The 26,466-nt window shown below is 38.1% G+C and overlaps 2 protein-coding genes across 4 annotated transcripts in view; both read left to right on the plus strand.

The window, feature by feature from the left end:
- Positions 1-26,466, plus strand: part of LOC306850608 (dihydropyrimidinase-related protein 5-like) — a 618,334-nt gene that overhangs the window by 450,160 nt on the left and 141,708 nt on the right. The gene's annotated exons all lie outside the window — the stretch shown is intronic.
- LOC306849949 (putative Polycomb group protein ASXL2) lies at positions 1,819-24,824 on the plus strand. 3 transcript variants are annotated; one of them, XM_079385339.1, is made up of 12 exons: positions 1,819-1,992; positions 4,850-4,932; positions 6,301-6,409; positions 8,339-8,483; positions 10,685-10,803; positions 13,818-13,935; positions 14,094-14,234; positions 14,312-14,472; positions 14,565-14,661; positions 15,203-15,308; positions 15,600-16,236; positions 19,602-24,824. In XM_079385339.1, the coding sequence occupies exons 1-12, from the start codon at positions 1,936-1,938 to the stop codon at positions 21,459-21,461; spliced, it is 3,633 nt and encodes a 1,210-aa protein (XP_079241465.1). In that variant the 5' UTR covers positions 1,819-1,935; the 3' UTR covers positions 21,462-24,824. The 3 variants fall into 3 exon arrangements, with proteins under 3 accessions (XP_079241465.1, XP_079241466.1, XP_079241467.1); XM_079385341.1 differs by lacking the exons at positions 1,819-1,992; positions 4,850-4,932; positions 6,301-6,409; positions 8,339-8,483 and adding exons at positions 9,823-9,931; positions 10,503-10,523; XM_079385340.1 differs by lacking the exons at positions 1,819-1,992; positions 4,850-4,932; positions 6,301-6,409; positions 8,339-8,483 and adding an exon at positions 9,790-9,960.

Raw genomic sequence — 26,466 nt, forward strand, 5'->3', positions numbered from 1 at the left:
AAAAGTGGCTTGACCTGGGGAATGCGGCACCTGTAGCCCATTTCCTGCACACGCCTGTACACGGTGGCTCTGGATGTTTCTACTCCAGACTCAGTCCACTGCTTCCGCAGGTCCGCCAAGGTCTGGAATCGGTCCTTCTCCACAATCTTCCTCAGGGTCCGGTCACCTCTTCTCGTTGTGCTGCGTTTTCTGCCACACTTTTTCCTTCCCACAGACTTCCCACTGAGGTGCCTTGATACAGCACTCTGGGAACAGCCTATTCGTTCAGAAATTTCTTTCTGTGTCTTACCCTCTTGCTTGAGGGTGTCAATGATGGCCTTCTGGACAGCAGTCAGGTCGGCAGTCTTACCCATGATTGCGGGTTTGAGTAATGAACCAGGCTGGGAGTTTTTAAAAGCCTCAGGAATCTTTTGCAGGTGTTTAGAGTTAATTAGTTGATTCAGATGATTAGGTTAATAGCTCGTTTAGAGAACCTTTTCATGATATGCTAATTTTTTGAGATTTTTTTGGGTTTTCATGAGCTGTATGCCAAAATCATCAATATTAAAACAATAAAAGGCTTGAACTGCTTCAGTTGTGTTGTAATGAATCTAAAATATATGAAAGTCTAATGTTTATCAGTACATTACAGAAAATAATGAACTTTATCACAATATGCTAATTTTTTTAAAAGGACCTGTATTTTGTGACTCATTTTATTATTTATCGACTGATTGATTGAGCTGAAGTAACACAATTTGGAACATTTTGTAACAACTTTATTGCATTGTGTTCACTCCATCTATATTTAAAAATCAAAGCTTAATTCATTTGTGTTAAAACCGAATCATTGATATAACTGGGCAGCGGATCTGTAGTTCCTAGCATGCTTTGTAAGTTAGTGTTTGATGTTCAGTTATGTTGAACATTCACAGTAGTTTCTGTAATGTTTTTGAGTTTGGTGGTTTGTCTATTATGCTGAAGAGTCTTGCATGTGCTTAGGCTGTGGGCAGAAAATATGATAAGAAAATTAATTAAATAATTAAAAATAATAAAATAAATAATCAAGCCTTTCCCACATAAGAAAATTTAGTTTTTTATTATTATTATTAATTCAAATATACTAGAGTAAATTAATTAGACCTAAAACAACTAAAAATGGTTGGTCATGTGGTGTCAACATGGCAGCGGTCATGAGGGGGCAGATCTGCACTATGCAGAATATTTTTTAAAGACTATTATTCTCTCAAATATGTTTGATAACATGAATGCTAAGCAAAAGTGTTAGTAATTCCATGTATACATCATTGGTTTAGCTTGCAAAAGAGCACTTTTGAATGCATCTTTAACTTTAAACTTGTTCATGTTCCATTAAGTGTCACTATAATGTGCCCATGCAAACAGTTCATGTTGTTTTACAAGAATTCAAAACTCCAGAGACTAGTTTTGTGAATTGTTTACTTGAAACGTCAGCTTGTATTTTTCTATTAAAATATGCCACTTGGTTTGTATTGTAATTTAGTGCAATGGCATAAATGCATAGAAAAGTAAATCTATAGCTTGTAAACCTTTAATATATTAGCTATCTTTTGACCACTGTAATCTAGCTTGTGAAAGTAAAGCTCTTGTTTTAAGTCCACGATTATAAATAGCATCTGTTAAATGCATTGCTTGTCATCTGACCGGTATAAACACTTTAAATTGATACTATGAGTAAGCATGTGTATCTATTTTGGAGTTTGAAACGTTTATACAAAGGAAACAATAGAAAGAGACAAGCCTTAGGTGGGTGGTTTCCCCTAGCTGTACAGTAAGATGACGTTTCCAAGAGGGTCACGTGATTAGTCTCTTACAGTAAAGCCCAATATGGCAGAGATGGCAGGTCTTGCACGGTAACTAAAGCAACATCAACACTTTCTACAGCACCCAGGTCGATTTTGCGGACCGACCGCAGACATGAGGGAAAGACAGAAGAAGAAAAAGGGGAGGACGTGGGCAGAGGCCGCCAAAACGGTAACACCGAAGACTTCTTGAGCATTTGTTTAGCTTGTTTTCGCCTTGTGCTTCCACTCTTGTACAACTGTGTTTATGAGTTCATGACCCGCTGGTGGACGCGAAGTATTGCGTATGCATTTCGGGGCCTGGTTTCTGTTGGTGTTGTTAAAGTGCATTTAGATCCATACACTGCCCAAGCGTGGCATAACACATGCATTAAATGATTTTCTTCACAATTACGTACCATTTGGGAACTTTTGATCCGGGAAGTGAATTCATGAAGCGTCTGTAGCATGATGTTCGTGTCAGTTGCTAGCTCAGGCGAGGCAGCTTAGCGCGCTTAAATACTAGTGACACTTCGCTGGTTAGCCAGTTAGCTTAGCTCACCTAAACCCGCATAAACAACGCAGTAATGTCATTAACCTCTCGACGACACAGCAATATTACTGTACTTTTGAATTCGTCTGTGTTTTCTGCTGTAAAAGACCATAATCATCGCTCGCTTGAGTATGTTTGACGCGAGCTTGTTTACATATGGACGTCAGTGTTTTTGTATGATTTCTTGAATTAGCGGAACTTTCCGCATCGCTGTTGAATATAACTTTAGACCCAGGCTGTAATATGCGACATACTAAGTTGACACACTGTAACTGAACAGTGTATGTCTAAAGAAGATAAGTGTCTTCAAACTAAAGCTCCACGTTTATTTGCAGCTTCTGCTTATGCACCTGATAAGTCCGATTTGTGAACTGATCTTCAGTCGGATCTTTTCATGAATTGGTTAACCACGAATGCGAATTGTCTTCCATCAAACATTTTTGGACCTGTCTAACTTTAAAAGTGATCAGCTCACCCACACAAGTCTATTTCGCAATTAAAGAAAGTTAAAAGAGCAGGCTACGTTATAACAGGTTTGGAGTGTGTTAAACTTGGAAGATTACAGTAGATAAGCTAATATCTGTTTTATAAATGCATAATGTTCTCATTGTGAACAGTTGATCCATGCATATGTTAAATTTTGACCTTGTGCAATCCAAATGTAATAACTCGCTGTTCTTTTTTATTATTATTAATCAACAAATAAATATACAATATAACAGAGTACCAACCAACAGTAGATACAAAAAAACCAACGATAGACCTACAATCATTTAGGGGCATTTACTCAACATAGTTTTCAACTAAAAATGGAAAAAGTTGTATGCGTTTTGGCTGTTCAATTTCACAAAGATGGCAGTTTAGGGCCTGAAAAATCAAACGGTGTTTAAAAAGGATAGGCCTACTCTTATCATTTCAGTCTAAACTACAAAAATGCAAATTTATAAAAATGGTAACGTCCTTCGCATGCGTATTGTGTGTTCAGTTTACAGGTGTGTGTGCAGGTGTGTAGTGTTTATTTACAACTTGGCATCGCTAACTTCTAGTCTGGCTTAGTTCTCATGAATGGGGATCTTTTTGACAACGCTGTCATCTGTACACAAAACTTTAAAAAAACACAAAGGAAATCTTTTCAGTTTTTAGTATGTTGTTGTGTAAACACAAAAATTTAAGTATTCCTCTCTCTCCACTTTTGAGTGCAGCACCTACATCTCAACATACAATCAATAACCGATGCATAGAACCAAGAGCCCACTTGGTTTTTCCATTTCAGTAATCCATTGCACTCAGACGGAAATCACAATACAGAGCAAAAGATCTGTTGCTACTTCCATTTCATCATAGCTTCAGTTGAAAAAAAAAGTATGAGCCCACAAAAGCTTTACAACATAAAGAACCTCTGAAACAGTTTTTTAAATATTTTTTTAAGGAACTGCTCGGATAACTAATTTGAGGAAATTAGTCAGATCTTCCATTATTAGTAAAAAATAAAGCACACAGACTAATAGCTGTCATTGTTGGGCATTTTTCCATTCAAACTGATCTATATTGTGTACAAAAAAGAGGCTTATTGCAAAAGTACAGGTGTGCAGGTGTATCACGGTAGCGTTTTGCCTTTACCTGCTATTTCTTACATATTATAATACACTGTACTATAATAAAACTCAATACAGTGGCCACAAAATGTCCCTAAAATGCATGTCTTTGCATTGAATAACAAATATCAAACCCTATTTAAAAAGCATGGCTTCATACATCTACCTGCTGTGCAAAAATGTCTCAGAAATTAAAAGTTGTTTCTGAGAAAAGGTCTGACATCATTTAATTGCAGATGGTGAAATTCATAGATTTGTAAGAGTGACTGAAGTGTCCAGCAGGGTTACCATTGCTAACTATAACTAAAACCATAAAAAGTCATTATTTGAAAAAAACATAAAAAATTAAATCTATAGTAGTACATCAATGATAATAAAATAACATGGGTGTTCAGATACATTGTGGTGCCACTGTATGTGTCTAAGAAACTGGGTTTCATGTAAGCAAATGCATGGATGAATAAATGTGCTTTCCTGACCAAAGTAAAGGATGACTGAAATGAATGCAGGACGTGAGATCATCATCAGTGTGACACAGCAGGGGTGAAGCAGCTCTTGGGCCTCCATCCAGCAGCTGACTTCATGTGTGGATAAAAGCCACAGAACACTCGGAATGTCTGGAGTCCGTTTCCATTTCCCAAACTCTCGAAACACGAACGCTTTTGAATGGAACTCTCTCACCCAAACGAACATGTTTCTCTGACCCAATCAGAAGTAGGTCAGTTTCACAGAGAGGGTTGTCTGCTTCGTTGAGGTCAACTAATGATAGAATTCGAAGTCATTACTGTTTAACCAAACCTCCTTTTTAACTGACCATCAGATCGAATTCATTCTTACTCTGCGGTTGAGTCACTGTGAGTCACTGCTGAATTGTTCTCTTGTTTCTGTAATACTGTTCACAGGTGCTTGAGAAGTACCCCAACACACCGATGAGTCATAAAGAGATCCTGCAAGTGATTCAGAGAGAAAGGCTTAAGGAGATAAGGTGAGGTCATTTTACAGAGTATTTGTTTTTTTTAATTAAAATAGCAATTTCTTTATCACACACACATTACTACAGATTGCGCAGGTTAACCCTAGAACTGTACCACATCATATACATTTTTTAAATTTATTTATTATGTTTTTTATGTGGCCACATATCTAATTTATCTCTTTTACATATCTCTTTTTTTGTTTCATTTCTCTGTCTTCCAGAAGGTAAGATTATACAGTAGTACATCCTCCCCTCCAACTAACTTAAATCCATTAGCCAATCCCTATGCATGTTATTAACATATCCCCAGTTGACACAGCATGCAAAGGGACTCCCTAGAGCGAGGACCTTATGGCCGTGGCTTTGACCATAGTGCTTGTCCTCAGAAATGGCGAGTGACTTGTTGTGCTTCTGCCAGATTTGCTCTGTTGAAGATGCTACATAATAGCTATATTAAATAAATTTAACCTCCTTAAGCCTGTTTTATTATCATTGCGATTCTTTTTTTTTAAATACTGTAGACTAAAACTAATCAGTAGTTTTCTTGAGCAGACAAATAGTACAAAACTAAATATAGAAAATATAACTCACTTTTGTTCCTTGAAATAAAGCTGATATGAAATAAGATCAAATATAAATTGGATGAAAAACTGAAAATTAAAAATGTTGCATTAACAACATTAACTGCAAGTAAAAACTAAAATCAAACTGTCTAAATTAAACCAAAACTGAATAAAAATAAAAACATATTTAACCTAAATAGTAAAAAAAAACAAAAATCTAATAAAATGACAATAGCACAGAACAGAATAACTAAAATTTTAACTGGAAATATAAAAATAATAGCTAGTTGAAAATATTTGTAAAAGTATTATTAAAACAACTATAATAGTATATAAATAATACAAAAAAACTAGAGCTTCCTTTCACATACAAACTACAATTTACTGCAGTTAGTTATTTATTTTTGACTTTACATTTACTTTATATTTTCTTTGAAAGATTGTCTTAAAGTACTGAATTTTAATGTCTGTGTATAATATGTGCCTTGACAATTTCTCCTCAGTAGGTAGTAAAGGATGTATATTAAAATATTATATATATAAATGTTTGTAGTATTTTGCATTGTGCTGCACAGTTAGAAATGGAAGACACCGCAAATAACGCTTTAATATGTTTTTGTTATGCCAAGATCATGTTTGTTATGCCAATGTAGCATGTTTTCAGTATTTTTACATAAAATCATTTTACTTTATTTAAATTTATATTGACACACCTGGAAATCAACCACTGAACTGTGATCTTTGTTGCAGCTTTTCAGTTGTGTGAAAACGGTGATTGATTTAATCAGCTGTTTTTTTTTTGTTTTTTTTTTAGTGGAACGTCGCCTCTTGCCTGTCTCAATGCCATGCTCCATACAAACTCACGTGGAGAGGAAGGGATCTTCTACAAGGTCCCTGGCAGAATGGGAGTCTATACACTGAAGGTAAACATACTTAAAGCGGTCATATGACGTTGCTAAAAAGAACATTATTGTGTGTATTTGGTGTAATGCAATGTGTTTATATGGTTTAAGGTAAAAAAAAAAACACATTATTTTTACAAAGCTCATCGTTCTGAGAAGCGAGGCGTGCTCTGATTGGCCAGCTATCCAGTGTGTTGTGATTGGCCAAATACCTCAAGCGTGTAACGGAAATGTTACGCCCCTCACTGTATTGTGATGCCGTGCCCCAGCGCCACGACACAAAAACAATAAAACCCATTAAGAGCCGATTATAAATGTTGCATCCAGCGGGGACATAATTACTGATTATAATGACTTATACTGTCTCTTTGTTCATTATACTGTCTTTTTTACATTACCATGTCTGCATTTGTGATCTGAGAAACGACAAACAACAAGCACTACTCTACACTGCTCAAAACTCACGTTTGAATCGTCAGTGGCAGAAACGTACTTACAGGCTGTGAGTCAGAAACGTCAGACTGTCCCTGAAAAGTTGGAATTGCCCCACTTTATAGAAACAGCCTTTGTGCAAGCCAGCATTGTAGGCTAACGTTACTCTCTTCCAGGTTCAGGAAATAGTCCTCCGTAAAATGCGCTGCACACACTCTAATATTTGCGTTGAACTGTTCTGGAACAGTGTTGTAAATACAACTTAACCACTGATTTCTAGTTGTGTCCTCTTTTGGAAGATCAAAGAAAGTACTTTCACTTTCACAACGAAACACAGCGTCTCCAGGACATGACACCGGCGGCAGCAACAGTACTACAGCGAGAATAATAGATCTGTCTTCTTTCATTTCGTATACATTTGGGCGGTGTTATGCAAATCTTCCCACACAGTGATGTAGACGTGGGGCGTGTTTAAATGAGCCGTTTTAGGAGGACGTTGCAGAGTCTTAACTTTTATGTAAAATATCTCTGGTTTTGAGACTTTAGTCTTTGCAACTTCAGGGATCTCATCTATGCACGAATAGCTTGGAACAGTCCAAAGAGAAAGGAAAACTTGAAATCAGATCATATGACCCCTTTAACCACTCTCACAAAATAAATGTTTCTTACCTGAGCACAATTCCTGTAGCTCAACGTGGTGTTAGCATCACTAAAATCATATATTGGATTTTCAGAAGATGCACTGAGTGCAGCAGTTGGGTTCTGGAAGTACAGTGATTTTTAACAGTACAATTGTAGACCTTTAAAGACAGAGCTGTTATGAGCTCCAAGGTTATTACTCTATATACGTTTGTTTATTATTTCTGCTTATGTTTATCTTAAAACAAAAAATGTATTGTTTCTATATGGGTAATCAACCATTTAATATGATTTATTGCATATTTCACCATTGTTTTTAATTTGATTTTGTCATTTGTAATATTTCTTGGGATTGTACTTTTTTAATTCACTAAAGTTGTTAGGTTTTTTTTTTTTTTTTTTGGACTTTCAAATACTTTTTGCTTCAAATAATAGTAGTAGTGTTGTAGTTCATCTCATAGATGGTTTGCTTGTTTTATAGCTTATAACACTTTAACAGAGCATTTTTCTAAATCCTTATGGGAAAAATGAGTGGAAAAAAATGCTTCCAGAACCAACGCAGCTGAAAAAATAAACACCCACTAATTCACTATATACTGCTGCTAACATGTCTACCATGAATGAAAAGTAAATATAAATGCATGGTTTCTATTGCTTTGGTTTGTTCATACAGTTCTGCTGACTGACATGAATATTTACCCAACCACTATTATAATTAATGCTCTATTAATGTCCGCCTAACAGGCCACAATTCTCCCAGTGATCTATTAAATGTATTAATTAACATTAACTGTTTGATCAGATTCAAATGAGCTGTTTTAATGGAAATTAGTGTTGGGCATGTGATGTGTATGGTCTGTGTTTGTAATATGCGTGCAGAAGGACATTGGAGACGTAGTGAAGGAACTGTCAGAAGATGCTTCAGAGGACAGCAGTGATAACATGTCTGATACCCGATGCACAGAAAATACCAGCAACACTACCTACAGCAAAGATGGACGCAGAGGAAGGTGGAAGAGGAGAGGTACAACATTTTATGAATTACAAATATAGCTATGATTAGAGCTGGAGTGTGTCATTTTTGCACCCCTTGTGTCACCAAATAGAACTGCAGAATTAATTGTAATTTTCAAACAGGTTTCCTGAACATTCCACCTGTCTTGAACCACTGCATCAGAGCAATGAAATTAATGAAATTGAGTGCTACTTCTACTTCTGGGGGGAATTAACATACAGACAGCTTGTGTCTGTATATTAAACTGGGATTTTAACATTTAACATATAATTTCTTACTTAAAATGCATTATACTCTACCATTCAAATGTTTGGGATTGGTAAGTTGTGAATAAGTTCTTTTTTGTGCAAAAATACAGTAAAAAGGTAACACTGTGAAATAATTTAACAATTATAATGAATAGTTTTCTATTTTAATATACTTTCAAATGTAACTTTTGTTTTTTGAGATAGCAAAACTGAATTTTCAGCATCTTTAGTCCAGTCTTCAGTGATCCTTCAGAAATCATTCGCTGATTCACTGCTTAAAAAACATTTCTTATTATTTATGTATATTTATGTTAAAAACAGTTGCGCTGCATAATATTTTGTGAAAACCATGCATTTTTGTCAGGATGCTTTGATAAATGAAGTTCAAAAGAACAGCATTTATTTAAAAAATAATGTTTCGTAACATTATACATGTGTTTACCGAATAAAAATGCATCCTTGCTGAAAAAGTATCCACATCTTTTAAAAAAAACAAAAACATTGCTGACCCCAAACTTTTGAACGGCAGTGTACAGTTAAATATTTATTTACAAATATATAAAAAAATTAATGCTCTACAGCTTACATACTGAACTGGAAAAGCAGGTTAGAAACAAAGACAAAAAGAAAAGGCCATTGCCTTTTATAATTAAACAACTATAAAATACAGTTTAATTCAAGTATAATTGATGGCTGTTTGTTATGACTGTGCCTATTGAAATATCTCATAGTTGTTTGAGAGAACGTTTTTTTTAAGGTTTCTCCAAAAGTTTTTTAGCGGGTGAAGCTTAAGCAGGTCACAGCAGGTGGCTAAAGTATAAGTAATAATAAAGATTTGAAGAAATTTTAAATTGTAGTTAATCAAATCACTCTTAGATGTCATGACATCTGTTGTAAGATGGAGTATGTAGAGAACATTCTGAACCATGAATGTGTAACTCATACGCTGATGTGTATAAATGACCTCACATTCAGGTTTGTCGCGTTCAAGTCAAAATATTCTTTGAATGTAAAACACCCTTTAAACAGGAAATTCTACTCTTTTTTTTTTTTTTTTTTTTTTATATATATACCACTTCCTCAAATATATGAGAGAGTAGTACGAAGCTAACTGAACAAATATAGGTTTTACCTCAATTCATCTTGCAGAAACTTAGTATTTGAGAGTAATGCACTCTAACAGAGTGAATTCATCCAGAACCAAGAACTGTAAGTAAGACTTTCATCTAAATATCCTGGTGAAACTTTGAAGCTGTGGATTGAGAAAATGAAGGTTATCGTGTCGGAGAAAAAGAAACTAACTCTGCAAAAACCAGGAAATAATTATTGCTTTAGCAGCATGTTATTTTTGGGAGTTAGTTTTATCAAGTGTTCGTCTTTTAAAAAAAAGCCATTCTTTAAAAATATGCTTGAATGACTGTAAAGTAATATTACAGTGAAGCACATTGTGTTTTCATTTTTAGGGTTTAGGTACTGATCTCAGTACATGGTTGTTTTTAGTTGTGTTGCCACTACATATTACATTTGCTAAATATATAAATGTGTTTTTATGCCTTGTGGACTCGAACATTTGTTGTGAATTCTGCAGATTTAAATATGCCACAAAGCAAAGTTTAAAAAGTGTGTTTATGAATTTATGGTTGTCATGGAACAACATAATAGCAACATAATTTCCAGAACAAGATTCCAGGTGCAAATTACTTTATTTATAAACACACTAAGAAACCAAAAATGCTTTTAATGTTTTTCTTTTAAATATTTAATTTTTTTAACATTTCAGAATATAGACTGCACTAATCAGGTACTTTTCTTTTCAATGTATTTGAAAAATGATTGTGTATCTGTATTAAAATGTCCATGAATTGTCATGGAGTAAAATTATGCATATGCTGGTTCAGTTGTGTGTGTGGTATTGATGTGCAAACATTCAACTAATATATATAGCTTTCCTATCATTCTCAGTGCCAGCAAAACGGCAATCTCAGCCATCCTCCCCACAGTCTCGCTGTTCATCTCCGTCAGTCTCCAGCAGCAAACTCATATCCCCATCACAGAAACACAGCAAGAAGGCCCTCAAACAGGTACTGCCACTTTCAGTTGTTATTTCTGCTTATTTATTAGGTTATAAATAATAATTACTGAATAACTGTGGGGAAGTGGGGAAGCGGGGAATTGTGGGGAAGTCGTGGCCTAATGGTTAGAGAATTGGACTCGTAATCAAAAGGTTGCGAGTTCGAGTCCCCGGCCGGCAGGAATTGTAGGTGGGGGGAGTGAATGTCCAGCGCTCTCTCCACCCTCAATACCACGACTGAGGTGCCCTTGAGCAAGGCACCGAACCCCCAACTGCTCCCCGGGCGCCGCAGCATAAATGGCTGCCCACTGCTCCGGGTGTGTGTGTGTGTGTGTGTGTGTGTGTGCATTTGTTCACTACTCACTGCTGTGTGTGTGCACTTGGATGGGTTAAACGCAGAGCACCAATTTCGAGTATGGGTCACCATACTTGACAATACGTCACGACTTTACTTTACTTTACTTTAATTAATTTTAAAAATACACTCTAAAAAATGCTGCGTTAAATACAACCCAGTGCTGGCTAAATATTGGACAGAACACATGCTGGGTTGTTTTCAACCAAAAGTTGGGTTAAATGTTTAACCCAACCGCTGGGTTCGTCCATATTTTACCCAGCGCTACGTTGTATTTAACCCAGAATGTTTTAGTGTACCATGGTAGATATATCCATGTGGTATCAGTAATGCTTCAAGGGATAATTCACCCAAAAATTATAATTCTGTCATTAATTACTCACCCTCATGCCGTTCCAAACTTGCAAGACCTTCGTTCATCTTTGGAACACAAATTAAGATATTTTTGACCCAGGGTTATTTCTGACCCTGCATAGACAGCAATGGAGCTACCTCGTTCAAGGCACAGAGAGGTAGTAAAGGAAGTGTGTTGTGATACTGTTGGGAAAGTGTGTCAAAGAATGATACTGAAGAGAAAAAAAATGTTGAATAAAGTCATTATTTTTGTTTTCTTTGTGTACAAAAAGTATTCTCATAGCTTCATAAAATTCAGGTTGAACCACTGATGTCACATGGACTATTTTAACGATGTCCTTGCTACGTTTTTGAGCCTTGAAGTGTGTGTCAGTTTCGTTGCTGTCTGTGAAGGGTCAGAAAGCTCTCTGAATTCATCAAAAATATCTTAATTTGTGTTTCATTTTTGGGTGAACCCTCCCTTGAAGCATTACTGATACCACATGGACATATCTACCATGGTATGTTAAGATCATTATTGAATTACACATTTCTGCTGTTGCACAATATACAGCGTCATACCGCCCTGACCTGCTGTGATATTAACCACTGTTGGCTGGTTTTAACCTTGAGCAATTGAGACCCCCTGTGCTCTCTATTTGCAACACAGCAGCAACGTACAGTCAGGTCCATAAATATTGGGACATCAACACAATTCGAACATTTTTGGCTCTATACACCACCACAATGGATTTCAAATGAAACGAACAAGATGTGCTTTAACTGCAAACTGCAAACAACAGTTTGCATATGTGCCTCCCACTTGTTAAGGGACCAAAAGTAATGGGACAATTGGCTTCTCAGCTGTTCCATGGCCAGGTGTGTGTTATTCCCTCACTATCCCAATTACAATGAGCAGATAAAAGGTCCAGAGTTAATTTCAAGTGTGCTATTTGCATTTGGAATCTGTTGCTGTCAACTGTCAAGATGAGATCCAAAGAGCTGTCACTATCAGTGAAGCAAGCCATCATTAGGCTGAAAAACAAAACAAACCCATCAGAGAGATAGCAAAAACATTAGGCGTGGCCAAAACAACTGTTTGGAACATTCTTAAAAAGAAGGAACGCACCGGTGAGCTCAGCAACACCAAAAGACCCGGAAGACCACGGAAAACAACTGTGGTGGATGACCGAAGAATTCTTTCCCTGGTGAAGAAAACACCCTTCACAACAGTTGGCCAGATCAAGAACACTCTCCAGGAGGTAGGTGTATGTGTGTCAAAGTCAACAATCAAGAGAAGATTTCACCAGAGTGAATACAGAGGGTTCACCACAAGATGTAAACCATTGGTGAGCCTCAAAAACAGGAAGGCCAGATTAGAGTTTGCCAAACGACATCTAAAAAAGCCTTCACAGTTCTGGAACAACATCCTATGGACTGATGAGACCAAGATCAACTTATACCAGAGTGATGGGAAGAGAGGAGTATGGAGAAGGAAAGGAACTGCTCATGATCCTAAGCATACCACCTCATCAGTGAAGCATGGTGGTGGTAGTGTCATGGCGTGGGCATGTATGGCTGCCAGTGGAACTGGTTCTCTTGTATTTATTGATGATGTGACTTCTGACAAAAGCAGCAGGATGAATTCTGAAGTGTTTCGGGCAATATTATCTGCTCATATTCAGCCAAATGCTTCAGAACTCACTGGGCGGCGCTTCACAGTGCAGATGGACAATGACCCAAAGCATACTGCAAAAGCAACCAAAGAGTTTTTGAAGGGAAAGAAGTGGACTGTTATGCAATGGGCAAGTCAATCACCTGACCTGAATCCGATTGAGCATGCATTTCACTTGCTGAAGACAAAACTGAAGGGAAAATGCCCCAAGAACAAGCAGGAACTGAAGACGGTTGTAGTAGAGGCCTGGCAGAGCATCACCAGGGATGAAACCCAGCGTCTGGTGATGTCTATGCATTCCAGACTTAAGGCTGTAATTGACTGCAAAGGATTTGCAACAAGTATTAAAAAGTGAAAGTTTGATTCATGATTATTATTCTGTCCCATTACTTTTGGTCCCTTAACAAGTGGGAGGCACATATGCAAACAGTTGTAATTCCTACACCGTTCACCTGATTTGGATGTAAATATCCTCAAATTAAAGCTGACAGTCTGCAGTTAAAGCACATCTTGTTCGTTTCATTTGAAATCCATTGTGGTGGTGTATAGAGCCAAAATGTTTAGAATTTTGTCGATGTCCCAATATTTATGGACCTGACTGTATGTTATGTAAGCTGTGGGTTTATAGACATTCTCATTTTTTGTCATACTTCATTTATAGGCACTGAAACAGCAGCAGCAAAGGAATCAACGGCGGCAATGTGGAATCCCCAACGCCTCCAGCCCACGACTGCTCCTCAAGACTGTCAAAGACATGGCTCACGACTCCTCCAAATCCTGTACATACACAGTATTTGATGTTACAGTTTTTTTCAATATGAATTTTACTCAAATTAAAGCCTGCTCTTTAGTTGAGTCCAATTGAATTTTTGACCTCCACTTCATATTCATATAAATACAAAATGAATATTAAACAGCATGTCTCTGTTTGCTCTAGCCTGGGAGCTGAAACAGACAGAGCGCTGCCCTGCCAGTCCACAGAACTCTACCTCCAGCTCATCCTCCTCCGTCAAAGCAGATGTGTGCCACACGACTGGTGCCCGGAAGGTGTCTCAGCGCACCAGTAGGCTCAGTGCCAGTGAGTATAATCACAGACACTGTAATTCCTGTCGGCACGTGAGATGCCGTAACTGATCCCCCGTCTTGGATTTTCAGGACAACTGAGGCGTACCAAGTGTGAGATAGATGTTGAGACTCCAGATTCCATCCTTGTCAACACCAACCTGCGAGCGCTCATCAACAAGCACACATTCTCAATGCTGCCTATGGAGTGTCAACAGAAGCTTCTTAAGATGCTGCCAGAGGTTGACCAGCAGGTAGCGTAACACAAAAGAGCCCTGCGGTGTTGAACACACAGTATGATTTTGTGGATCATGAATCTCTGATTGTTATTGATGATACTTCGCAGGCTAGTATGGATGGTGCACTGAAGGTGACCAGCTCTGCCTTGAACAATGAATTCTTCACATCAGCAGCACAGTCTTGGAAGGAGAGGTTGTCAGAGGGTCAGTTGTTGTCCTCAATGATTTAAAAGTAAATCATTTTAAAAGCTTAAATGTGCACAATGTAATTTTGCTTTGGTGGCATTGCTCTTGAACAGCTTTGGTTATTGAAATTTAGGTGAAAATATCAGTGTGGATGCAACATAACACAGAAGCAAATATACTGTAAAAGTATATAGACACACTCTTTGTGGAGGTGTACTTGTCACCCAGTTTATTCTGCAACCGAAAGTGTCCAATAATACAGGGGCTACAGAAATGAAATGAAAAGTATTTGGCAGATCATGTGATCTCAATGTGGTAGCCGCCATGAGGAGGCAAGGTCCTGTAGAAAAAAATACAGATTTTTCTAAGCTTCCAATATTACAAGAGTCATTTGAATTGACCTTATCTTAAACATTTTTCAAAAGAACTATACATTTCTATGAAAAAGTAAAATTCTTTTAGAGTAAACATTTTGCAGAGGAAAAAAAGTTACTTGGTGTGCTATATATATAAATTTATCTTCAATATTTGTGTGACTTATGTAAGGCTGTTTTCTCAGGTGAGTTCACACCAGAGCTGAGACTGAGAATGCGGCAAGAAATCGAGAAGGAAAAGAAAGTGGAGCTTTGGAAGGAGCATTTCTTTGAGAGCTACTATGGTGAACAGTAAGTCAGCCACCAAGCCTTATGGAAATACTGAAAAAGAAAATCAGACAGTATGGTCGAGTTCAGGGGTGTCCTATTCTGGAGGGACACTTTTTTGCAGAGTTTAGCTCCAACACATTGATTAGCTGGTTTAGGTTTGCTTAATTAGGGCTGAAGCTAAACTGTAGCATAATGTGGCCCTCCAGGAGCAGGATTGCATGCCCTGTTTGTGGGTCACTAGATTATTATATCACTATTGTTTTTGAGGTCCTTTTTACGTAATATTCTGTCTCTTCTTGCTTTTAATTTCAGATCTGGACTGAGTATAGAGGAATCCAGAGAGCTGACAGAGGATAGGAGTGTTCCTGAACCAGCTAAAAGCTCGGTCTTATCAGAAAAGCCAGAGGCTGTCAAAGAGTCTCAGAGGGTAAACCAGGTGACAGAGGTCATCCACATGGAGTTGAGATCCAGAGATGTGAAATCAACAGTAAGACATGTCTCGATTGAAGAGCCGGTCAAACCTCCTGCTCCAGAGCAATCACATTTACCCTTAGGCACGAGTAAGGATGCACAGGAAGAACTGATTCTGGACTCCTCTGTTCAAAAAGCAGTGGAGCCCAAACCTGACAGTGAAAAAGCACTGGAAAATGAGATCACATGTAAAACCCCAGCATCTCCTTTGGAAGCAGTGGTCACCTGTTTGAAAGGAAACGAGACACACACCCCTAAAGATGAAAGTATCGATGGTGAGGTTGGACAAACGGTAATGGAAAGGAATAAGGCTGGATCTCCAGTAACTGCTGTCACATCTGAGCCTCTAAAAAGAAAAGTCTCTAGTGAACAGGATACAGAGCTCAGAAAAGAGAAGAAGCCCCGTGTCACTTCATCAGAAGCTTCATCCACAGTGACTGCTAAACAAAAAGCAGAACAAAGAGTACCTCCTCTCAAAGTAAGTTTTAGGTTTCTTTCATTTGAACAAACCGCTAGCCTTAAATGAACAGTTCACCTTCTCTCTCTCTCTCTACCTTTCGGCTTGCTCCCTTTATCAGGGGTCGCCACAGTGAAGTGATCCGCACAACAAATTAATAGTTCACCCAAAAATCTAAGTTCTGTCATTAATTACTCACTTTCATGTTGTTTCAAACCTGTAAGACCTTTGTTCATCTTCAGAACAAAAATTAAGATATTTTGATGAAACCAGAAAGCAACTACCCCATTTAAGGCTCAGAAAGGTATTAAAGGAACACTCCACCTTTTTTGGAAATAGGCTCATTTTACAACTCCCCAAGAGTTAAACAGTTGAGTTTTACCGTTTTTGAATCCATTCAGCCAATCTCTGGGTCTGGTGGGAAGCACTTTTAGCTTAGCTGAGCATAGATCATTGAATCGGATTAGACCATTAGTATCTCGCTCAAAAATGACCAAAGAGTTTCGATAATTTTCCTATTTAAAGATTGACTCTTCTGCAGTTACATTGTGTATTAAAACCGACAGAAAATGAAAAGTTGTGATTTTCTAGTCCGATATGGCTAGGAACTATACTCTCGTTCCGGCGTAATAATCAAGGAGCTTTGCTGTCGTACCATGAGTGCAGAAGGCGCAATGATATTACGCAGCGCCTGAATGTAGCCTATGATATAGCTGGGGACTACTTTCAGGAGCTGCGTAATATCATTGCGCCTGCTGCACCCATGGTAGAGCCCTGCATTTCAGCCCGACTTTTTTACGCCTCTAGAGCTGGGCTTCGGGCTAATTTCCACATCATAGTTCAGACGCGGGCCGGGCCTCGGGCCTTTTGGTTTTCTCCTTATTTTTATTTTGTAGACATCCATCGATTAGTGATGAAAAAAATTGCCGCACTGGTGGAAACAACAGGAGACCGTGCCGCGACTGAGAGCAGCTCGATGGTGTTTAGAGTCCCGCAGCAGGTGACTTCAGCGCAGCTGAATAGTTCTGTGTTCAAATGCGCGCAATAGGCTAAAGCTTGCTGAAAAACCCCAGCAAACATAACCATGAATGTGTCTGCGGGAAATAGTAAGGAGATATTTGAATTATTTACTAATAAACTAATGTTTTCTGAGTCTGTGTCGCAAGGATGAAGTTGCTGATCCTGACTCGCCGTCTCCTCATTAGACGCGACTTTAGAGAGAAATGCATCTTTATTGATTATGATTAAGATTATAATAAAAGAGTTTTTGTTTTCGTATCTTTTTATTTCATTAAGTAATAATTTAAAGCTTTCTATAGATATATTTATCATGTCTGTGAGGCATGTATTCGCTCAGCCTCGGTTCATTTTTGTGAAGCGCTCCTGTTAAAGACGCAGAAAGCGCATCATGTTTGTTTTCTTTGTTTTATAAAAGAACTACCTTTTGTTAGTATTGTGAGTGCACACAAATACAAGTAGACCCTTTACAGGTCCTAATGATGTATTACTCTTACCTTTTTATAAACAAAATAAGAAAATGACGGCGTAGGCTATTTTAATTAGTTTCCACTGAAAAAAATGCAAGTGTTTGCGCTGGTGCCTCCATGTCCTGCAGAGCGTGCTTTAGCTTCCACTCTCCGCACAAGCAGATATAGGCTAGAGCACATTATTATTATTATAGCGCAGGTTTAACGTTTAAACATTGTTATATACTTGAACTGTTTTAGTATATCTATGGATTTTATTTTAGGCAAGTCGTGATGATATGAGAAGGCTAAAGTGATCAAACATAGGCTATGATCGGCTCATGCCGCTGGCCGCTTGGTCGTTACTTTAAAAAAAACAAAAACTTATTTGCTATTTAACTAACAAAAATGCTCTAAACGTTTTTCTAAATTAACTTAATAAAAAAACAAAGCGAAATATAATAATTTTGCCATTACACACGAAACTGAACTATTTTAATAGCCGAAACAGTAGTATAAAGTGTTTTAGGAGAAGGGGGGAAAAAAGACGGGCTCGGGTCGGACTCAGGCCGGTAATTCTGATAAGCTGTCGGACGTGGGCCGGGCTAGGGCCTGAGCGTCTCGGGCTAGAGCCTAAATCTGAGGCCAGTGCAGGGCTCTCACCCATGGTACGGCAGCAAAGTTCCTTGATTATTACGCCGGAATAATTCCTAGCCATATCAGCCTAGAAAATCGCAGCTTTTCATTTTCCGTTGGTCTTAGTACACAATGTAACTACAGAAGTGTCAAGTTTTAAATAGGAAAATTATCGAAGCTCTTTGGTCATTTTTGATGACCAAATGCTAATGGTCTAATCTGATTCAATGATCTATGCTAAACTAAGCTAAAAGTGCTACCGCCAGACCCGGAGATCGGCTGAATGGATTAAAAAACGTTAAATCTCAACTGTTTAACTCTTGGGGAGTTGTAAAATGAGCCTATTTCCAAAAAAAGTGGAGTGTTCCTTTAAGGACATTGTTAAAATAGTCAACGTGACATCAGTGGTTCAACCTTAATTTTATGAAGCTACGACTTAAAATGAAAATAACGACTTTATTCAACAGTTTCTTGTCTTCCGTATCGGTCTTCGCTGCACATTCCTGAGAGTACCAATGCACGTGTGTGGTGCTGCTGACACAGGATCCGGCGTTCTGACATAGAACGTCACATGGACTTTTTTAACAATGTCCTTACTACCTTTCTGGGCCTTGAACATATCAGCAGCGTTGCTGTCTATGCAGGGTCAGAAAGCTCTCGGATTTCATCAGACATATCTTAATTTGTGTTCCGAAGATGAACAAAGGTCTTATGGGATTGGGACGACATGAGGGTGTCATGAGAGTGATTAATAACAGAATTTTTATTTTTGAATGAACTATCCCTTTAAGTATTTAGCAATGTTGCATGTTTACGCCAGATGAGAGTAATGGGATTCATCAGAACCCATAGAACCCAGTTGAATCATTTGTGCTATTTCCGACATGAATGGTAATTGGATTTGGAACGTTTGCTTTGATGTTTCCAGTGTATACACCTTTAATCTGTTGACAATGATTAAACCTAGTGTAGACATGATGTTGCTTATCGTTTGTACTACAGTACCTATATGATTGATGTAGGTGTGGATGTTGTTTTGTGTAAGTTGAGGAGATGATTTGCTATTACTTTTCTAAGCAGTCAGACTTGTATACAACCAGAACACTCTAGCAATCACCTAGGCATGTTAAAAACACTCAGAACCCTTTAGCAACCACATAGCAATGCCCAGGCAACCACCCAAAGTGCCCTAATTTTTGCTGCACTATATTCATTTTTGACATTAAATGCTGCACTCAGTGGAATTTTCACTCTCATAGTAACACTCAAATTCTTTCTTTTCAGATCCCAGTGTCAAGAATTTTCTCTGCCCCTGCATCTACTGAGCAGGTATCTCCAAGGACTCCGGTTCCCGTTCCATTGACACCCCCTAGCATTCGACCTGGTCGCACCGGTGCACGCACTCTAGCTGACATCAAGGCAAAAGCCCAGTTAGCACGTGCACAGCGTGCTGCAGCAGCAGCAGCCGGGTCGTCTTCCTCAATGGGAACAGGCTCAGTTGGAGGTACCTCAACACCCTCTCCAGCTCGGTCCCTGTCAGAAGATTTTTCACCAGCAAGCAGCAGAAGTCAATCTGTGTCACCTATAAAGCTGAGCTATGGATCTCCAGCTCCTGAAGGCACAGTGACTCTCTCACAGACCTCTCCTTCCTCAGGTTCCACTGGACACACAGACCCTGGTCTTGTACAAGCCTTCAGTGCAAGCCAGGGTTTTTTAAAAGATAATCGCTCTTCAATGGGGTTGCAAACCACTCAGTGTATGTTGAACCCAACGAGCAAGGATCAGCATAACCTCCTCAGTCCTAGGGGGATGCTAGCACCTTCGTGTCAGGCAGGAAACTTGACTGTCTCAATTGCACAAAACCAGAGACCACAGCAAACACCTTTTTCAGGAGCGTCAATCACCAAGCCTAGCTCTTCAATCCCAGCAAATAATCCTCTGGTCACCCAGCTTCTTCAAGGTAAAGAGGTTCCCTTAGAAAAGATCCTCCCAAAGCCACTAGCCAAAGTGGAGGTTCAATCGGTGGCCATTTCTTCCAGAGATAAAGGGAATCTTGGTACCACCACTGCTGGGTTGAAAAACGATAGCTCAACAAACCAAGAAGATGCCAACAAACTTGGGAACCAAGTTCCTTTCGGCATGCAAGTCAGAAGCGTGGACAAGTTGGTAAAAGTTGGTACTCAGGACCAGATGCTCCATCCACTAAGGCACAAATGCGAGCAGAAGAACACCAGCTCCAACTCCCAATTCCAGTCCTGTCAGTTAGGTCACCTTGAGGGTAGCCATGACCAGAATATCCATCTAGGCATCTTTGGACGGAAAAGGGTATCCAAGCCAGCTATGACAGGGCACTACCTCCTCAACGTGTCCACATATGGTAGAGGATCTGAGAGCAGCAAACGGCCCCACCTAAGTAGTAACACAGGCTCTGCCCTCGCCAACCTGAAGAAGGAGAAAATCGAAGCAGAGGAGAGTGTGAAAGAGAAGACAGAATCACTTACCATTCACCCGAATTTCCCAAGGGTCAAAGTGGAACAGCAGGGATGTGTCATAAATAAACCAGATGATGGTTTGCCACCCCAACCCTGCTCTGATATAAAGTCTGAATCTCCATCGCTGAGTTGTTTGTCCAGCAAAGACGAAGACAGCACTTCTATTAGAACCAAAGAATCATGCTCAAGAGCACAGCTTGATATGTGCAGCAGTATACAGGGTAAAACAGAGCCATATCAGTTAGGTGACTGTCACCAACACACATTCTTGTCTCAGAAAGCCCATAATGGACCTCAGTATGGTGGCACTATCAGCATGTCTGTCCCTCATGCACTGAACCACAGCATGGCTGACACTCCAACTTCTCCCACTGTGTCCTGCAGCGGTGATGGTGAAACGGCTGCTGGAGGTATGATGTCTTTTTCTGTCACCGTCACTGCCATACCTGCCAGTCACCTACTGGATCAGAACAGTCAGGGTGAGACCTCACCTGAGCAAGCCTTCATAGACACCTCTGGGATGGAGGACGTCCAATCAAAGTGCTACTGTCGGCTGAAGGCCATGATTATGTGCAAGGGATGTGGCGCATTCTGTCATGATGACTGCATTGGTCCATCCAAACTATGTGTCTCGTGTTTGGTGGTACGATAATGGTCATGAGGATAAACTGCGACTTGTTCATTCAAAAAGAAGCAATCACTGCAGTGAGGGTAACCGAAATGTTACGACAGTACAGCAGTGTTCATGTATCCGTTGTCATTTGAGAGGCAAGCTGTTGAGCTGTATGGGGGGAATTCACTAAGAATGAATTGCGCCCGCTAATAGTGCTGTTTATTCGCACATACCTTCTGCTTTGTTTTAGTGGACGATACAGTCAATTATGCAAATCAGATGAGTACTTACACAAAGTCCCTTTAAGGCAAGTCATGTCACTCGGCGGCCATCTTTGAAAAGCCTCTCGGGCATGCAAGTGCAGCTCCTATCTCTTTGAATGGGGAAATTCTCTGAAACTGTTCGCCAAGCCTACGATTAAATTTAATATGTGAAATCACCAATGAAATCTGATAACAACAGTATCATAAATGTTGTTTATTTTGCTCAAATAGCGTTATAAAAAGCGTATTATTCAGGCTAGAACAGCCAGTGCGCATGCGCAGTCCTAGGCACACGTCTCAGACCATTGACTGTTTCTATAGCAACCAGGACTTCTAAAGACAGCTGCAGTGATGCGCTGACTTTACCGATTAGCGATTGGCTCTTTTACTCAGAAGGCGGGGCTTCGTTCGATACAGCAGCCATATTGAGCGTTGCATGTTTTCCCCATTCAAAACTATATGAGTGACATGTCTTGGGTATTCTATAGTCTTTGACTTATAGTAGTTGGTGCGAATGCAGCAGACTACCTTTATCTGGCATGCTTTACTGAGACTGTTCGTTTATGGCTGCACTAATGCAATCCAGACTTTGAATCGGCTCTTTAAAGTGCTGAAAGTGCTCGACTACACTGTATGTCTGGATATGTACCCATTCTTTTGTCAATCATAAGAATGGGTCACCTGGTTAAACTGGATTGTGGATGCTAATGAAGACGCCACAGGCTTTTGCGCTGAAATGCAGCGTGCAACTATTTAGTGAATTCGCCCCTTTGTTTTTCTTTACAGCACAAACAAATAACAAGCTAGAAGATGAGGTATAAAAAACGTGCAATGGCGAGTAATACTTCCTCTCATTTATTGAGCACCTTGTTTTAGACTCAAGACTCATTATTGAATAGTGGCAATATTTTAGGCTTGTTCTATTTCTGTTCTATTTTTGTAATATAATTTTAGAAATTGAAATGAATATACTTATATTTTTGTAGATGTTAAAAATCATGATTCCCCTCCACCCTTCAAATTTCGGATTTTGTATGCATATTTCACACTAGTTTGCTGGATTAGAAACCGATAACTTCAACATTTAGTCTTTTGCATTTCTTGAAAACCTATTTGTTGGTTGGTTTAAGCCTTTGTGACACAAGCGAAGAACCACACAACTGAAATACCAATTACTGCAGAATTACTGTGAATATGTAAGCCTAATACATTAACCTGCCTTGTTACTAGGTTTATATGGTACTGTTCAAAGTTATTTATGGGATAGAAGGGAGTTTTGTCAAATATGTTAACAGGCTACCACTTCTCTTAGATCGGTGGGTTTTACATAAGAGAAGAATGTAAGAACAGGTTTATACCGATAATGGCAATAATTTGTATATTTACAATATTTATAAAATTAAGAGCATTAGTCCCTTACATCTCATTTTCTTCAGAAAAAAAGGATTTATTTTAGGGTTGCACTTTTTATGTTCAGAAAATGACTTTGCTCTAAAAAAAAAAGATGATTTGTAAGAATTAAAGCACTTCTTAAACAATCTAATGTACCCTCTCAGGAGCAAAACCAGGTCTTAATCATTTCAGTAGCCTGTGTCGAATCATTTGAGTTGTTTACGTCACACAAGTGACATTGCCTCTAATTGGAATAGCAGATACTCGGTGTAACCTTAGTTTTTAGGGATAGGAAAATAATGCAGAGTATCAACAGCAAAACGATACGAGCAATGAAGATAAACACTCAGAAGGGAGATTTTATGAAGACTTTTTTTGTTTAGTATTGTAAATACTGGCTTTCTTTTAGATGTACAAATATTTCTACAAAGCATCTTGCCTAAACATATCCAATTGTCTCTGATAACTAAAGGTTTTTATTTGTGAAATACTGTCCGACACATTACAATTATAATCATGTTTTAACATTAAATGTCGTGGCTCAGTTTCTGTCCTGAAACAATTCTGCTAAACAGATACATTTTGATACCAATAGTGCTGTGTATGTTAGAAAAAAAACTAAATTAGGCTTTTTTTAAATCATCTGCCTTCCTGGCAATAGAAATGTAAAAGAATTTTAGATATATGATTTGCTTGGTAATATACCAAAGTCGATTTATGGGGACTAGATAATCATATTGTCTAGTCTAGTTAAGCAAAGTAATATATTTTAAGTAATATATTTTAATAAAAAGAAGTCTATTTACAAATCATTTTACAAAATGTTTAAGAAACAGGGTATTTAGTATATCTTTATATTGGCTGTCTCATTTTGGTATACCTGTGTCTAAGGTGTACATAAACTTTTTACACAATTTTTTCGTACCAGGGCCCTTGTGATCTGTTGATATTTTTGTGTGGCTAGTTTTGCCTGCAATGAATTGATGTGTCCTCCTCACAGTGGATTGTTAATTGACTAATAATATCTGTGTGAAACTTGCAGCTCACTTTATTGATTACTGAAAGTCTAGCTTTTTACAGAAAATAAAATCCATCAGGTTATAGTGTTTGTGTTGTATGAATTAAATGAACTAGCATGGTGGTTGGGTCGTGCTGAATGTCTTTGGGTGTGAGGTTTCAAGGTAACTGGCTTTCGTTGACTTTTGTCAAACTGTCGCTTTCATTTACACATATGCAGCATTTAAACATACAAGAGACTCGGAATATAACTGTGATACCTCCATTGGACTTTATATCAGGCCTTATAACTGATTTGAATAATAAAAAAACAAAACATGATTTTTGGGTTAACTTCCAGTTCTTGAAAATGCTTTAATTTGTCAGAGCTAAACAGCAGCGTTTGACTGTTGTTGGTTATTTACTGCTTTCGTTTCCTTTGATAGAGTTTGATAGGCAACGCATGACTTACCACTGCCTCTATCGCCAACCTTATATGCCTGTGACATTTTACAAAACACTTGGATTTTTAATTAATGAGGCAATGTTTTCCCCTGCAGGAACCCTGAAATGATATGACTCTTAGTGCAGGAGGTGTTGGTATTCCAGAACTTAGAGTGGCTTCCACAATGTGTGTTATTTTATGTTTTAAGTCAAATATTTTATGTAAAATAAAGGTGAATGTAAAATAGTAATTGTAATCAGCACTTGTAAGCAAAGTGTATTTTATCAAGAAACAATATGAATAAAATGCAGTAAAACAATTGCAGTGATGGGTTATTTTTTAATTATTTCAATTGTTTCAATTATTTAAACATTAAGAATCAATACCAATGATGTTTTGCTTTTGATTTGATTTGATTAACTTTATTAATCCCAAAGGGAAATTCACGTTTCACTTTTACTACATATTAAAATATCAAGAGCACAAATTTTCACTTAAAAGTTTTTTAACCAATTAATTCAATTCAAGTGTGATTTTCACCATGACAGAATGTTGCTATGCAACAACAATAGTGATCCATTGTGGGCTGTTCATGAAAAGGTGAACAGGTGTTCACGTCATAGCTGAATTTTGAAGCAGTGAAATACTGTATTGACTGGAACTATATGGTAAGTTAATTGCATGTCATTATCATCATCAAAAAAATAAAATAAAATCAAAAGCTTCATATACAGTTTGAAGGTGGCATTTATAATATAAATTATGATTTTAGAGTATTAGTCAGAATTAGAATCTCTTTAGCAAGCATGCAAAGGCATATGACTTGGTGCATTTAAGACTGCACCGATATGTTACAGTTTATATATATATAGTATATTATATTCCTATAGCTTATCTTTAAAGTGCAAAAATATAGTTTGGTGGCAAATAGTCTATACCATGCTTCTGTGAATACAATTTTTATACCTTGATTAGATTAATTTTATTCTGTTCTGTTTGCCTTCCACCAAAATATAAAGAAGTGCAATTTAAAATTATGTATTTACCCAGCTATAAGGAATTTCTGAGATTAAAATTGAATGTGGATTCAAACAGTAGCCAAATTTGTAAGAATGCTATTAAAGTATTTATTTTGACTGAGATATTTAATTGGGTAAAACAAACAAAAACTTATTTTTTCTTTAGAAACTAGCCCTGTATATGCCTACTAATTAGAAATTATAAAGCCAGGTAATCAGGCTATCTGATTTGTTTTATCAGTAGGCTATACTTTAGTTTTACCAATACAGTGTATATTTAGCCTAACTTTTTAAAATCTATTTTTGTTTTTTGCTTTGTTTCTCTTGCTGTAGTAGCCTATGTATTATTAAGAATTATAGGATTATCTCAGACTGTGTGGATTTATAGTTTTATTTATGTAAGCCTATAGGATTGTTCTACTAAAGCTGAAACGCAAAATAAAAAATAAACATATTTATGTGTCTTTGACATTATAAGCAATGGCCTCACTCAGCATATCTGAGCAAGCATATTGCACTGCAATATGCAATAAAACAAAAAGTCGGCTAATAGTTTAGTAATAATCGTGCACATGAAGAGCAGTAGTGCTGCTCAGTGATGGGAAAGGCAGGAGTGCTCTGCTGTCCTCTGCTGTTGGCTGGGGCTCAGAGAAGCGCTCGTGCTGCAGTTCCTACAAGACCGAATCAAACGGAACGGTGACCACGGCACAAACAAGACGATGGGGGAGCGCAGCGCCAGCAAACTGCGGATTATTGGGTCGGTATTTGTCAGCCTGTATTAAAAACAGCGAAACGAAAGAAAGGTATGATGAAGATGATACGCCAGGAATCGAGCGCGAGCCCGTTGATCGCTCTCATCAGATGCTGATGATGGTCAGGCGACCTGCGTGATTTCCTCCCGCTGGTAAGATCATCCGCTAATGATGCTT

Source organism: Barbus barbus, assembly GCF_936440315.1.
Source record: "Barbus barbus genome assembly, chromosome: 30".
Classification (NCBI taxonomy): Eukaryota; Metazoa; Chordata; class Actinopteri; order Cypriniformes; family Cyprinidae; genus Barbus; species Barbus barbus.